Here is a 16,408-nt window from a genome sequence, read left to right as displayed (position 1 = left end):
AATGACCTCTATATAAAAAAAACTACTCCCATTCTCGGGCTCTCCAATGCTTGCATTTTTTTGGAAAAACCGCCCCTACTTCTGAAAAAGCAAACACCCATCTATAAACACGAATTCGATTTTTCAATTAGACCAAAAACACTGACATTGTACAAAGGGGTCGTCATTCAACGTAAAGGGGTGGAGCCCAAAAATAGGCGTTGGTATTTTTGAAGAGCCCAAAAATCAGAGACTTTAGTAATACTGTAAAATTCTGGAAAGGATTATGTTTTGACAGTCATATGTGACTGGTAGCAAGGGGCTGCTTTTTGACATTAAGAGTTGGAGCCCAAAAGTCAGTGATACTATTTACACTGCAAAATTCTGAAAAGGATTATTTTTTGACAAAGTCATATGTGACTGGTAAATAGGGGCTGCTTTTCAACGTTAAGGGTTGGAGCCTAAAAATCAGCGTCAGTATTTTTGAAGAGCCCAAAAATTAGTGATCCTATTTACACTGTAAAATTCTGAAAATGATTATTTTTTAGTAGTCATATGAGCCTGGTAACAAGGGGCTGTTTTTTTAACGTTAAGGGTTGGAGCCCAAAAATCAGTGATACTATTTACACTGTAAAATTCTGAAAAGAATTTTTTTTTGACAAAGTCATATAACTTTGTAAATAATCGGCAATATAGCCCAAATAAGCTCAAAATTCTGATAAAAAGAAATTGGGGAATTTCGTTTCTGGAGGTGCTAGCTTCATGGACCTTCTTCGATCGACAAGATATAAATTCAAATGTTTAGACAGAGATATCCTTGCGGCATAAATCGATTAGCACACACAGGACAAAACCTTAGCTGAACAAATCGGAGAGATGCAAAATTCGAGGAGAATAAGAGGTAGAACGAATCTGGTTCACCGCAATGCTTCTCACCGGAAATTGCGATTCCCACAGCTTTCTCCCGTTGGCAATACCTTCAAATCTCGTTCCTAGTTTCCATTGTTCGTGGCTCGAGCTGGCCATGACTATGAATAAGCGAAAGTAGCTTATTTGCGTGTTCCAAACGTCACCGATTGACCTAGCCGTTCATTATTCTTATATGTACCAAATACATAGGTATATACTCATCCAGGATAAATTTTGATAAAATTATTCGAAAGGCAAAAGCAGGATATAAGAAGGTGAATGAATTAGAAGACTAAGAAAAAAGGCACTTGCGTGATCCGTTTCATGTTAATTACACTATTCACAGGTCTCGGAAGCTGGAATTACAACATTGTCATATCGATATGGACACTATGCCATAATTTAGTGCTTATTTCGTGCTAATTTATGCTGCAGAAAAAAAATATTGTGCCAGGTAATTTTGGACAAAAACATGTAGTAATGCTAGCATTAGATGACTCTGGTATGTGAAACCCAGAAACTATTATTAATATCAAGTTCTACTTTGCGCAGGAATTTTGTGGTAATTAAGAGCTCTGGATTTGTGCTTTGCGAAAAATCCGGGCACTTTTTTCTTTACAAAAAACGTGTAGTAATACTGGCTTTAGGTGACTACAGTATGCAAATCTCGGAAACTATTGCTGGCATCGAATTCTCTTTTGCGCAGGAATTTAGTGCGAATTAAGTGCTAATATGTACTGCAAAAACTAAATTTTGTGCTCGATAATTTTGACCAAAAACATGTACTAATGGTGGCTTCATGTGAATGGTATTTGAAATTAGGAAACTATTTGTGATATCAAGTTCTGCTTTGCGCAGGAATTTAGTGCTAATTAAGTGCCCTGGATTTGTGCAATGCAAAAGATCCGGGCTTCAGGTGACTCTGGTATGTAAACTCGAAAACTATTATTGACATCCAGTTTTCCTTTGCGTAGGAATCTAGAGCTAATTAAGTTCTCATATACTCTGCAAAAACAAAATTTTGTGCCCGGTAATTTTGAGTAAAATATGTAGTAATGGTGGCTTCAGATGACTGGAATATGAAACTCGAAAACTATTCATGATATTAAATACTCCTTTGGCAAGGAATTTAGTGCTTATTAAGTGCTCTGGATTTTTGCTATGCACAAAATCCGGGTACTTTTTTTAAACCAAAATCATGTAGTAATGCTGACTTCAGGAGAATGTCATAATGAAACTCGGGAAATATTAGTAGTATCAAATTCTCATTTGCACAAGAATTTAGAGCTAATTAAGTGCTTAGAAATGCTGCAAAAATTAAATTTTGTGCCAGGTAAATTTGATCAAAAACATGTAGTAAGGCTGGCTTCTGAAGCCATCATTACTATATATTTTCGTCAAAATTATCGGACACCAAAAAAAGTTTTTGCAGAATATATAAGCCAATTAATAGCACTAAATTCCTGCGCAAAGCAGAACTTGATATCACTAATAGTTTCCGAGTTTCACATACCAGAGTCACCTGAAGCCAGCCATACCACAAGTTTTTTGTTAAAAAAAGTGCGCGGATTTTTTACATAGCACTTAATTAACACTAAATTCCTGCACAAAGGAGAACTTGATATCATGAAAATTTCCGAGTTTCATATACCAGTCATCTGAAGCCACCATTACTACATATTTTGGTCTAAATTACCGGGCACAAAATTAGGACTAAATTCCTGCGCAAAGCAGAGCTTGATATCACTTATAGTTTCTGAGTTTAACATACCAGAGTCACATGGAGCCACCATTACTACATGTTTTTGATTAAAATTATCGGGCAAAAAATTTGGTTTTTGCTGTATATACAAGCACTTAATTAGCAGTAAATTCCTGCACGAAGGAGAATCGGATGCCAACAATAGTTTCCGAGTTTCATATGCCAGAATCACCTGGAGCCAGCATTACTACGATTTTGGTAAAAAAAGGGGCCCGGATTTTTTGCATAGCACAAATCCAGAGCACTTCATTAGCATTGAATTCCTGCACAAACGAAAACTTGAAATGATGAATAGTTTGCGAGTATCATATACCAGTCACATGAAGCTACCATTAGTACATGTTTTTGGTCCAAATTATCAGACATAACATTTTTTTTGTGCAGAATTATCACTTCATTTTTATTGCACTTAATTAGCACTAAATTCCTGCGCAAAACAGAACTTGATATCACTAATAATTTTAGAGTTTCGTATACCGGAGTTGTGGCTTCAGCTGAAGCTAGCATTACTACATTTTTTGACTAAAATTACCGGGCACACCATTTTTCTTCTGCAGCATAAATTAGCACTAAATAAACACTAAATGATGGCATTGTGCCAATGTCGATATGACAATGTTGCAATGTTAGCTTCCGGGACCTACTATTCACTATTATTTAGTTAAATATTTCATTCAATTAATTCGAACTTCGAACTGCCTTGTCGCAATGAAAAAAGTTGCAATGAATTTAAATCATTTAAAAAAAGTTTTTAGAATACCAGGTATAATGAGATGAGATTCCCTTCTTTGCCAAAGTGTTGAGATTACTTCGAAAAATGGTTCGAAATCTATTAATAAACTTCCTAACAAGGATTCTGGTGATCCAGACAAGATTGCCTGTACGTTAATTAAGAGTTGCAGTAATTTTTTAGTCACACTGCTTAGAATTATATTTAACTTATCGCTATGAACAGGTTATTTCCCGAAAAGCTGGAAATGTTCTCGAATATGTCAAGCATGGAAAAAAAGAGATAAATCGGAAATAATAAATTACAGGCTTATATCAATTTCATGCGGACTGTCATGAGTATTTGAGGTATGTATTTAAGACATCATTTCGACAGCAGTTTTTAAAGTTCTCTCACCAATGCAAAATGGATTTGTTCCGCGAAGGACTACTCTTACAAACCTAGTATGTTTTACCCAGCTAGTCCGGACACAACTACAGGTACATACTCAAGTAGATGTCAAATATACAGACCTGTCCAAAGATTTTGACAAAGTAGATCACGTTGCATTACTACACAAATTGAGTGCCTTGTATCTTGAGTCTTATATAATTCGACTTATGCTCTCTTATCTATCAGGTAAGGAAACGTATGTACAAAATGGTGGACACTCTTCTCAAACTTTCAGGCCAACATTTGGCGTACCGCAGGGCTCAAACTTAGGTCCATTATTTTTTTCGTTTACATTAATGATTTGTCGACTAAGCTGGTTTGCCATCATTATATGTATGCAGATAATGTTAAATTGCACTGAGAAAACTATATCGCATAAATTACAATATATATCCTAATTCTCGCGCTATATATCGTAATAGTGCAAAATCGTGATATCGTACATTGCAAGATTTTATATTATATACCGCATAATTGTGCAATCTATAACGTAAGAATTTAAGTTTATTACGCTATCACATTGTATTTCTTCTTTTGTAATCTCGCGAGGGTTCGAGTAGTCAGCAAGCGATCACAGAAAAAATTGAAGATAAAGTTTACATCGATTCCAGGTGAAAGAATCAGGTATGTTAAGCTGGCACAACACTATGGAAGTATAGAGATGTAACCTATTTCATAATTTAGTGCTCATTTAGGGCTAATTTGGGCCCGTGGTCCTAAATTTTGGGCTCTTTTATTTTTTTTTTTAAATAGCGTTTGCGCTAGCTTAACGTTAAGCTGGCCGAACATTACAGTAAAAGATGCTAAAAATGATTTCACGAAAAATTCACCTTATACAATAATTTAGGGCTCATTTAGGGCTCTGGGAATATAATAATGAAAAATTTTTTAAAATTGTTGAAACAATTTTTGTTTAAACAATTCTAGTAAAAATGAAGTAAACAATTTTCTTCCTTTACCCTATGTTAAGGCTCACTTGGGGCTCCATAAATATGGTATTTGAATTTTACAATAAATTGTTTAAACAATTATTTTTTAAACAAATTTGCAACAAAAAATATTTTCTTTTATCCTGCATAATTTCAGGCTCATTTAAGGCTCTTGAAAAATCATCGACCGAAGGTCGCCTGATATTTCCTTTGCCCTTTTTTTTGGTTATATATGGTGTTGTGCCACCTTAACGTTATAAAAAATACATGAAGAAAATAATTAAACCCATTTTAATTTCTCGCAGAAGTTAGGGCTCATTGAGGACTAACTTGGGCCCGTAGTCCTAAATTTCGGGCTCTCTTATTTTTTGTAAAAAAACAGTGTTTGCAATAGCTTAACAATAAGTTGGTTCAAGATTGCTGTAAAACGTTATAAAAATGATTTTACTAAAAAGTCACCGTATAGAATAGTTTAGGGCTCATTAAGGGCTTTGGGAATATAATAATTAAAAGTTTAAAAAAATATATTTATATAATTTTTGTTTTTAAACAAATTTGCCAAAACAAAATCTTTTCTTTTCTCTTGCATAATTTCAGGCTCATTTCAGGCTACTGAAAAATCATCGACCGAAGGTCGCGCGATATTTCCTTTGCCTTTTTTTATGTATGGTGTTGTGTTACATTAACGTTATAAAAAATACATGAAGAAAACAATTAAACCCGTTTTTATTTCTCGCATAATTTAGGGCTCATTTGAGGCTAATTTGGGCCCGTGCTTCTAAATTTTGGGCTCTTTTATTTTTTGAAAAAAAAGTGTTTTGCGCTAGCTTAACGTTAAGCTGATCGAACATTGCTGTAAAACGTGCTAAAAATGATTTCACGGAAAATTCACCTTATACAATAATTTAGGGCTCATTTAGGGCTCTGGGAATATGATAATGAAAAATAAAAAAAATTGTTTAAACAAAAATTGTTTAAACCTTTTTTTTAATTTTTAATTATTATATTCCTGGAGCCCTTAATGTATTTTCTATAACGTTAAGGTGGCACAACACCATATATCCAAAAAAAATCTGCCTGCTTCGCGGGCACATTCTCATCGCGCGCTATGCACGCGGCTCGCTGCGCTCGCAAGTTTGAGCGCACCTAGGGCGCGCGACGGTTGAATCTCGCGCTTCGCGTTCGATAATAGGTTACCTCGAACATAATTACACCTCGCGCTTGGATACTTATTCTTTGCATTTGGAATGCTTGAAAAAAACTTTATCAAAAAGATCTCTTTTAGATGGCAGTATTTATATGCGTCTTCATATTCTGAATTGTCTTCTTAATTAAGTATAGTCAAAGATTAAGTTTCTCAAAGCTTTGTAGGCTTTGAGATACACATTCTCATCGTGACACTCGCGCTGCGCGCTCGATTTCCGACAGACATTTGTAAACAGGTTTTGTTGGATTTTTTTCTCGTAACTTGCGTCGTTTTTCCACATATTTTTTTTATTTTCCTTTTTTCAACGTTATTTTTCACGAATAAAACAAAAAGTATGCGCCCTATCAAGAAGTGATTCTTAACAAAATTGTATATCTTTTTTGGGATAACCATTTTTGTTAATTCATCTTTTTTTGTATCCTACATAGTTTGTCCACAAAATGGAATTTTTTATTTTCCATTATTTTTTGTGCAATCAAAATTTGAATTTTAGATTTTTGAAGAAAATCCAAAAATTGGTTATGATAATCTTGTAGGGATATCAAAAAGAAATGTTTTTCTTCTCTTGACTTTTTTTCATATCGTGCGTTTTTCGGCTTCAAATTTTTATTTTCGGTTGATTAAAAAAATTTTGAAAACGCTATAACTCTGAGAATTTTCTTTTTATTGAAAAAAGTCATGAGGATAAATTGTTTGTTCTTTTCAATACCATAAATATCCGTACATAGAATTTTCAAATTCAGAAAAAAGTGGTCTCAAAAATTTTCAAAGTGCGCTCACTTTTTGAATTTTTATCAAAAATGGCTAGTTAACGAACTCGTCCTTTCTTTTAGGACCTAGAAAAAGTGTGCCAAAGATGTATTTGATTCGTTCCTTTTTTCGAGAGTTATCGTGTTTACGCACGGACGGACGGACGGACAGACAGACAGACGCCATCGTGAAAACCTGATTTTCGGATTCAGGGGGTCTCGAAACGTGGAGATCCGTTGAAAAAGTGTGATGTCAAATTTCCGACAATTCTAATACTTTCTCAATCATAAATGATGAGAATGTAAAAAGGGCAAAGGAAATATCGCACGACCTTCGGTCGATGATTTTTCAGGAGCCTTAAATGAGCCTGAAATTATGCAGGAGAAAAAAATATTTTTTGTTGTAAATTTGTTTAAAAAATAATTGTTTAAAGAATTTATTGTAAAATTCAAATACCATATTTATGGAGCACCAAGTGAGCCTTAACATAGGGTAAAGGAAGAAAATTGTTTACTTCATTTTTACTAAAATTGTTTAAACAAAAATTGTTTAAACAATTTAAAAAATTTTTCATTATCATATTCCCAGATACCTAAATGAGCCCTAAATTATTGTATAAAGTGAATTTTCCGTGAAATCATTTTTAGCACCTTTTACAGCAATGTTCGGCCAGTTTAACGTTAAGCTAGCGCAAACACTATTTAAAACAAAATAAAAAAGCCAGAAATTTAGGACCAAGGGCCCAAATTAGCCCTAAATGAGCACTAAATTATGAAATAGGTTACATCTCTATACCTTCATAGTGTTGTGCTAGCTTAACATACCTGAAAGATTCACCAGAACAAAAATTAACCTTGTCAGATAAACTTTACATGAAAGGAAGATAATTTCCTATTTTTAACCTTGCCTGCATAATCTTTCATCTTATAATCACTCCATTTTTATTCGAGGTGTAGCTACAATTACGACGCCAGCGCTATCCAGCGTTGCTTAACTTCTTTCAATTTGAGAGAAATGGGGTTTCCCATCTGTTAGTTACATTTTGCGCTTTTGCTAAATGGCATTAAGTAAGTTCTAATTCATCTACAATAATGTGATTTATTTCGGAGGAAATATATCAATAAGACCAAATTTTTTTGATGTTTTTTGTTCTTGATTCTACATGTTTTACCGAAATTTGCTCACTTCAGCGCGACACAGTCGACGAGTTCAGAATTATTTTCCCAACCTCAGTGAAGCTTTCGTCGAAATATATTTAATCATTAACCGTTGCAGGTCTTAACTGCAGCGAATTTTTACTTTTTTCTGTTATTGTTGTAAATCTGGTGTCCCGATTGATAGCTCGAACTCACTCATACTCTGCCTTTTTCCCATTGCTGCTAAGAACGCCGTAGCAGACGACAGCAAAAAAATTTATCTTCATTTTTTTCTGTGATATTAGTGCATTATAATATCGTACAAAGCTCCGGGACCTGATTGTACGTTATCATATTGTGCTTTCTTGCAATATAGAGGTTTTGTGATATCATTGTGCGATATCTTTTTCTCCGTGTCTCTACCAATATTAGATTTCAACTCATGTTACGCACTAGAAGATAATTTAAATACATTTGAGGACTGGTGTATTGTAAATAACCTGGAACTTAACTTTCAAAAATGTAAAATCCCTTCGTTCCTCAGAGGCCGCAATACACCTGTCTCATATGACTGTGAATATTAGGGTGGTCCAAAATCATACCCGTTGAAAATTTTTTTTTATTAGGTGGTATGCCACTCTCCCCGCCCCCGATTTGTGAGGTTGCCGGAAAAAAAATTCCCACCAAGTTTGAGCCACATCGGTTAATATTAAGACGTGCCGTATTATTAAAAAGTTTATAGCAGCATGTATGTTTTATGTAAGCTAAAAAATAGCCGAACTCTGAATTTATTTATGAAAATTGATTAAATGGTTATTAATTATCCTAAAATTGCAAAGTACCGTAGAAAATATATTCTTTGTTGATTTCGTGAGAATACTAAGCCTATTCGTTGAAAAATGGCCCAACTCTTGATTTGTTTCTGATAACTGTTTAAATAATTAATAAATCTCAGAAATTGGCAAATCAGAGAAAAAAGTTACCGGAAAGATATTCTTACATAATTATGTACAAAAATGGAGCCTACTCGTTAAAAAGTAGCTAAACTCTGATTTTTAAAATGAAAATTGTTTAAATAATTAATAGTTCTTGTAAATATACAAAGCAATATAAAAAAAGAGAAATTCGAAAAACAATCTTAGCTGACTCTGTAAAAAAATTATGCCTGTTCCATTTAAAATAGCCAAACTCTGATTAAGTTTATGAAAATTATTTACATAATTAATAATGACGTTAAATTTGCAAAGTATCGTAGGAAAGAGTTAAAAAAGTATCAATGTATCGTAGTAGTCTAAGAGCCGAGGCCTTTTTTGGTTTGTATTAGGTAAAGATTCTGCCACTATTTTCCTGATTGTTGAGAATATACTGATCACCAAATGTGGCTTCTCCAGGAGTAGTCTCGAGGAGAAGGTGTATAATTACTCATTCAAAGTTGTAAAAAAATGATTAAAATAAGTCATAGGGTAACGGCTTAATCTTTCTGTGATGAATGTCAAGACACTTAGACAATTTTTCATGCAATTGGCAGATCAATAGGCCGGTGCAGAAGAGGGGGGGGGGGGGGGGGGGGGGGGGGGGGGGGGGCAGAACGATCTAGAGGTGTAAAAGAATATGTCATTTTAAAGTTATTTTCTAAAACCCAAATTTTTTATATAACATTCTACTCATTATTCAAAACATATATTCGAAGAGGTAGAACAAAATCTCGAGGATAACATCCTGGCAGAACATCGCGAACTGCCCGGTTTTGACATTGGTCATTGTGCGTCGGTTGACGGCCCTGATACTGCCAGCAGAGTGGCGTTAACTATGTCTCCAGTTACGCTACTGATCGTCTTTAGAGCACAAGTGACTGCTCTGCTCGCAGTTTCAGGGCCGTAAACCGACGCACAATGACCAATATCAAAACCGGGCAGTTTGCGATGTTCTGCCAGGATGTTCTCCCCGAGATTTTGTTCTGCCTCTTCGAATATATGTTTTGAATAATGAGTAGAATGTTACATAAAAAATTTGGGTGTTAGAAAATAACTTTAAAAGACATATTCTTTTACACCTCTGGATCGTTCTGCCCCCCCCCCCCCCCCCCCCCCCCCCCCCCCCCCCCCCCCCCTTCCGCACCGGCCTATTGTTCTGCCAATTGCACGGAACATTGTCTAATTGTCTCCACATTCAACGCAGAAAGATTCAGCCGTTAACTTATGACTTATTTTAATCATTTTTTTTACAACTTCGAATGAGTAAATAAACACCTTCTCCCCGGGACAATCCCTGGAGAAGCCACATTTCGTGATCAGTATATTCTCAACAATCAGGAAAATAGTGGAAGAATCGTTACCTAATAACTCGCCAAAAACGGCCTCGGCTCTCCGACTATAGGAAAGAGTTATTGAAAATACATTTTTGTTGATTCCTTAAACAAATTGAGCCTATTTGTTGAAAAATGGCCCAATGGGGATCTGTCAGAGCAAAACTAAATTTACTACATCTATATTTTTAATTGTTTATATGCAATAATTTGTTTGACAAAAAATTAGTTCCTGTTACTGTTCGGCTGACCCATGAAGTAGAATGTTTAATGATATATAAATTTTACCAACATCAAAAAATATAACTGAAAGAAAAATATAATTAATTTAAGATATTCATAATTTTCTATTATATATTATTATAAGAAAAAAACTTGAAGTTGATATTGTATTTTTTTTATTTGCTTGAAAGCTAATATAAATTTTTTAATTTAAAAAAAGAGCACAGAATGAGTTCATTAACACTTTTCAAAAAACAAAAATAAGCCTCAGAAGAATTCTATACGATCGCAATTACTTATCATTATAACTCTGCTAACCGATAATGTAAACAAATTAGATGGTCGTCGCGACTTAAAGGTACTCGTATCCACAAGTCAGGCATGCTTATCATGCAACATATATGCAGTAGATCTGAAGAACATCAATCATCTACCAAGCTAGGAAAGTCAGCTACTATCAAGCTGGTTTTTTATACAGGAAATCCAGAATATTACTCCAACAGTCTCAGATTTTAATTATTTCATTCTCAGTTTTTTTATGAGGGTTTGTCTTATTTAAAGAAAGTCAAATTATTTCGGTCATATGTTCAATATATTTTTATTTAGCAAAACAAAAAAAAATGAAATAAACCGTCTTTTCAACCCTACTTTGGGCCTTCCTCAAAGTAAGAATTACAACTAAATCTGGTAAAACGTCGTTGACACGAAACACAGACAATTACAGGCGGTAGTTGCATGAATCTATTTTTAGTTAAATATAGTAGTCCTTTTTTACAAAAACAATAAAAATAAAAAAATAAAGAAGGGACTACTCCTCGAACAGTTTTTAAATCTTTATGGTATTATTACAAAGAAAAAATAAAACAGTCATATTCATAACATGCGCCCGTACATTTCGGTAAGAACCAAAATGTCAACAGGAATGATCTGCCAAAGAACGACAAAACATACGTGACATTTTTTGTTGAAAAATGAGTTTTTGTTAACAGTGGAATCCTGAGAGAGGAAGCTGCATCTATCATAATGAAAATCGTATCATTTATTTATTTATAGGAAAAAAAGAATACTTAAAATTGCGGACTATGAGAAAATTGATGAAATATAATTGAATAGTATACCAGTGTTGTGTAGTATCTTATTACAAGTAACTAAGTTACTAAAAACATACGTTATTTGTAACTTTTAGGGTAAATTAGTTACTTTTTAAAAGTAACTTGTAACCTAACTTAGTTACGATTTTTGCAGTAACTTGTAACTTAATTTTAGTTACTTTATAGTTACTTTGTGTACTTTGTATTCCAATTTCCAAAAATATATTACTGTTCACTTGACGAAATATCTATAAGTTTTGTATTTACTAAACCAATCTCTGTTTTTTTAAAGTAGTATTTTGATGAATTATTAATATTTTTATTATAATAATAATAAACAATTTTATTAATCTTGTGTTAATTAGTTTTATTTTTAAATTAAAAAACGCTAGACTCAAGCCTGCATGATATGATAAGAGACAAGGCGAGTGCTAAAGTAGTAAAAGTACTGGTAAGTAAGAGTAGGAAAGTCTGTGACTCACCACATGTATACTGGAGAGGCCAACGGATTCGCTTTGCTTCTTGTCGTTCTTCTTGGCCTGTCTCTTCGCTTTACTCTCGAGAAAGCGCTGCTTTAACACTAAAGTATCTTGAATATTCTGCTCACATTGTCCGGTAAAGCTTTGATCGAACCTGGGGATACAATCGGTCTGCCTTCTTCTGTAACTCTCTATCCTGCGTCTCAATCTATCAACAACAGCTTGTCTTTTGGGGGTGAGCGACTCACCCATGCCGGGTGCTTGACCCATTTGTTGCTGTAGCTGCAGCTGCTGACTTGTCAAGTTCAACTGGTTGCCGACAGGGTTGAGATCATGCACCGGTGATTGATTAGAGTTACTTAAATTGTTTGAACCCTGGACCATTCCCGTGCAAACTGATCCAGGGGGGCCTTGTGGGGGCTGGCGGGGCAAAAGCCCACCGGCCTCCATACAGCCCCCTAAATCCAACGCAGGGTAAGCCAGCTCAGTAAAAACTTCTGCATATCCCTCCTAATACTGCTCCTCTTCTTACCGTCACAAACCCCGTGACTTCTGACTCCTTCTTCCGCTGCAAAACATGTGATCTTAACCTTGACCTTGACATCGAAGACACTGAAATTTTTATTTTCAATTGGTTAATAATTATATAGAATTGTCACTTCTGTGAGGGGGGTTCCATTCTCGATTCACAAAAAAGAAGAGATGACCACTTGCAATTTTTATGCACATTCACACACCAATGCAATAACGCATTTGTACCACATTATCTATGTACTTTGATAATGACGGTGATTTATTCATTGAAAACAATTTCTTTCGGTTCAATATAAATTTAATGGATTAATTAAGACCTCTCGTACCTCCCACCACCCAATTCCACATAAGCTGACTAATCCTCGCAGCCTAATTATATTTCACTATAGAAAAATTGCTACAGTTAATTCAATGGAAATTGAATGACATTGTGTTAAATAAATTTATTGAAAAACACAACTTGAAAAAAATCAAGAAACAAATTTTAGCTTATCAATTTTTAATTCTTTTTAGAGCCTATTTACCAATTCTGATTAAGATGTTAATCCTTGATTAGCCTAATTTAATCAGTACCGTGCGAGCCACCATCTTCTAAAGAATGATTAAAAATAGTTTATCGCCGTTTAACTTAACCGACCGATTTCGGCCGGTTAATGGAGTTAATCGGCGATCAACGCTGGTTTAGCAGAACAGAACCTCAAAATTTGAGTTTGCACTTCAGCATTTGGAGAATGTGCAGAGCAAACGTGAATCATTTTTATAACAATTTTTATAATATCTAAGCTTTTGCTTTTAAAAATATGTTAACAGAAACTGCGAGGAGAAAATATCATTGATGGGACATCCATAAAGTATAAAGTGTGTTCCTATAAACTCACATTTCTTACTTACTGTTTCTTCATCACCTTTGGAAAAGATAATTCGTTTTTAAAAACAATGTATATGAAAAATATAAGTTAACGAAATAAAAATTCAACAACGTAAATTAACTTTTTAAATTTAACTTAAGCTATTTATTTTATAAATCTGAATTATAGTAAAAAGCAATATCTACAAGAAAATAAAAAATGCAATCATTCTATTAATAACGGGACCACAAAAAAGCGTAACGCCTATATGATTTGCGAAGGGGGGGGGGTCGAAAAGACCAGCAAAAAGCTAGATATTTTTAACGGCCCCTGATTAAACTTATTTGACAGTAAAATACCCATAGTTTTGAAACGGAGTATTTGCAGATTTTCTCTCTGTTGAGAGTAAGTTTGTGTAAATTAAAAAGTATCCGTGAGGTGAAATTTCGTTTTTTGGAGTCCGAAATGGAATCCCCGATCAAAGAAGTGTTTATTCGTCGAATCTTTTCAATTAATTTCTTCATTTTAGGCTTAAATTTACTGTAACCTTACGATTAAAATTATTTAAATCAAATGATAACTACTGAAATTTCAGAAAAAATCCTGTTAGTATAGAGCCAGTATTCATGTACCTCAAGTTCAGAACGTTCAAATGAACGAAATATTTTTTCCCCTTTCTATTGTATCCATAAATATTGTTCCAACTGTAATTTAAGGGAGTATTCTGATGTAATGGGTAAAACAATCAACTTTTTTGGGTGCATTTTTCGATAGTTTATGATCATAGAATTAATATCCTAGAGTTGACCAGTAATAACGCTTCATATTAGACTCTAGACTCTAGAGGAGCGATTCCCAAACTTTTTTCGCTCTTTCTGGGGGGCGGTAGGGTCGCCACCCTCATTTTTTTTTATAATACTCAAACCCAAGGAGGGCACTTGAGAGCCTGTGATGCGGGCATGTGCTGGCTTGTCGCGTTCGACCTTCCCATTATTAGAAAATTAGAGCCGATTAGGAAAAATGGAAAATTTAGTAAAATATTTATTAGCGAATTTTAATAGGCAGCGTTAGATTTTCTGAATTATGACGAGAACATTAGATAGGCGGTATGGGAATGCCACCCCGGGCCGGGTAGCTCGGTAGGCTCCAAGACAGGCTCCCCGCTGTGAGCATGGCACTAAATTTGTCCAAGAAAATACACTACTGGACCACTTTGCAGCATAACAAAAGTGTAATAACTTTTGAAGTTATTAACCGATTTCTTTCTATCTTTTTCTAATGTTCTCGTCATAATCCAGAAAATCTAACGCTGCCTATTAAAATTCGCTAATGAATATTTGACTAAATTTTACATTTTTACTAATCGGCTCTAATTTTTCTACAATGGGAAGGTCAAACGCGACAAGTCAGCATATGCCCGAATCACAGGCTGTCAAGTCTCCCCCCTTGGGTTTATGTATTATGAAAAAAATTTGACAGTGGCGGCCCTACTGCTCCCCAGAAAGAGCGAAAAAAGTTTGGGAATCGCTGCTGGGAAGCGCCGCTGGTCAAACCGGCCCTAATAAATCTTGTCATTATAGAGTAGAGCAGCGATTCCCAAACTTTTTATGCACTTTCTAGGGAGCGGCAGGGGCCCCACCCTCAAATTTTTTCACAATACTGGAACCCAAGTATAAGGAAACGGCATTCGGGACAGCTGTTTCGTGTGTATACCTGCGTCTATATATGTATACAAGGGCTGATGTCGAGTTTTGGCTGTGTCAGGAAATATGTATTGTCAACAATATAATACTAGAATATAAATAAACTAATCTAATTAATTTCTCAGCTAGAGTTTATACATAATAATAATGAAATATTATTTAACCAAATATTATCTGAATAAAGCGAAATAAATATTGAAATTAGCTACATATTTCCCGCATATACATTTGCGACAAACCCGAAGAACGAACTCAAACCGAGTTATGAATCCGACTTAAAATGTCAACATTGCATCTATAAGGAATTGTTCTTTTTCGATCATTTCTTTTCCCTTTGTTTCTACACTCCTTATTTTGATGTATACTTCGAGCTGCATTTCTTTAAAAATCTTGATTCAATTAAAAATGTTCGGATTAGGCGTCTAAAATTCAGCATTTAATTTTGAATGATAGGCTTCACAACCGTTTGTTGTGCGCTTCGTTGTATGAGAAAATTCAGCAAATGAACAACTGCTAAAAAGGAAGGAAGAACTGGAACTAATTAAGTCAACTTGCGACAATTTTCCTTCCGCTTTCCGCTCTTAAACGAACGAGAAGCGGAGCAGGTAGTAGCGTGGAGGGGGAAGGCACCACACGCTGTGTTTTCCTGGCCCACGCGTAACTCGACATCAACCATATACAAGTACACTGCTCTTCCGATTTAAGTCCGGTTTCAGGAATGGTCTGAATTGCCTTGGACTTAAATAGTAAGTCTCTAAACGTAAACAAGTCAGGTTCGTGCGAAAAACTTTAAACGGGGTTTTTCTCAAAACGAAACCCATCGACTTCAAATTTTAACCAAATACAAAGCACAATTATGGCCCGTACCTCGATCATCTACGAATTTTGATTATAACCGATAAATTCTCTTGATTTATAGCGCGAAAAAACATGTTTTTTTTGTTACTGTTACAACAAACGCCGCCATTTTTTTAATTTACATTGACATATAAAAATTGAGGTACGGGCCATAAACCTTTATAAAGAAAAATTAATATTTTTCTTTTTTCCTAGGTTATGCCTTTCGAGGGAAAAAAGTTTGCCCCATTATATGCAATAGTTTTCAAAACAAAAACTGTTACCATTGTGCTTATTTTTACGTGTTTACATCAGAATACCCCCTTAAAGTATGCGTTATAATTTCGTTTCAATAATAAATTATTTTCAATGTAAATTAACAAACATTGAAGCACTTTTTCTGGTTTACAAAGTTATCAGTAAAAATATTCAGAACTTCCAGGATATTCAGTATTCAATGTTTCTCGGGAAATCAGTGAATCAAAAGTTTATGAAAGTTTTGAAATTTTAAGTTATTATTTTTATTGTTCAATTATTTGTATTATGCTTGCAACA

The 16,408-nt window shown here is 34.6% G+C and overlaps 1 protein-coding gene across 2 annotated transcripts in view; it reads right to left on the bottom strand.

Annotated features, from left to right (window-relative positions):
* The window catches only part of LOC117173214 (neurogenic protein mastermind), a 758,065-nt gene extending 745,520 nt beyond the window's left edge, over positions 1–12,545 (bottom strand). For both annotated transcript variants that reach the window (XM_033361664.1, XM_033361665.1), the window contains exon 1: positions 11,935–12,545. In XM_033361664.1, the coding sequence (XP_033217555.1) occupies positions 11,935–12,381 (447 nt within the window). In that variant the 5' untranslated portion in view covers positions 12,382–12,545. The remainder of the gene's footprint in view (positions 1–11,934) is intronic.
* Positions 12,546–16,408: the final 3,863 nt, after the last annotated feature.

The sequence above is a fragment of the Belonocnema kinseyi genome, chromosome 5 (genome assembly GCF_010883055.1).
Source record: "Belonocnema kinseyi isolate 2016_QV_RU_SX_M_011 chromosome 5, B_treatae_v1, whole genome shotgun sequence".
NCBI lineage: Eukaryota > Metazoa > Arthropoda > Insecta > Hymenoptera > Cynipidae > Belonocnema > Belonocnema kinseyi.
Note: the sequence above shows the minus strand (reverse complement) of the source record. Positions and strands in the feature narration are given on the sequence as shown.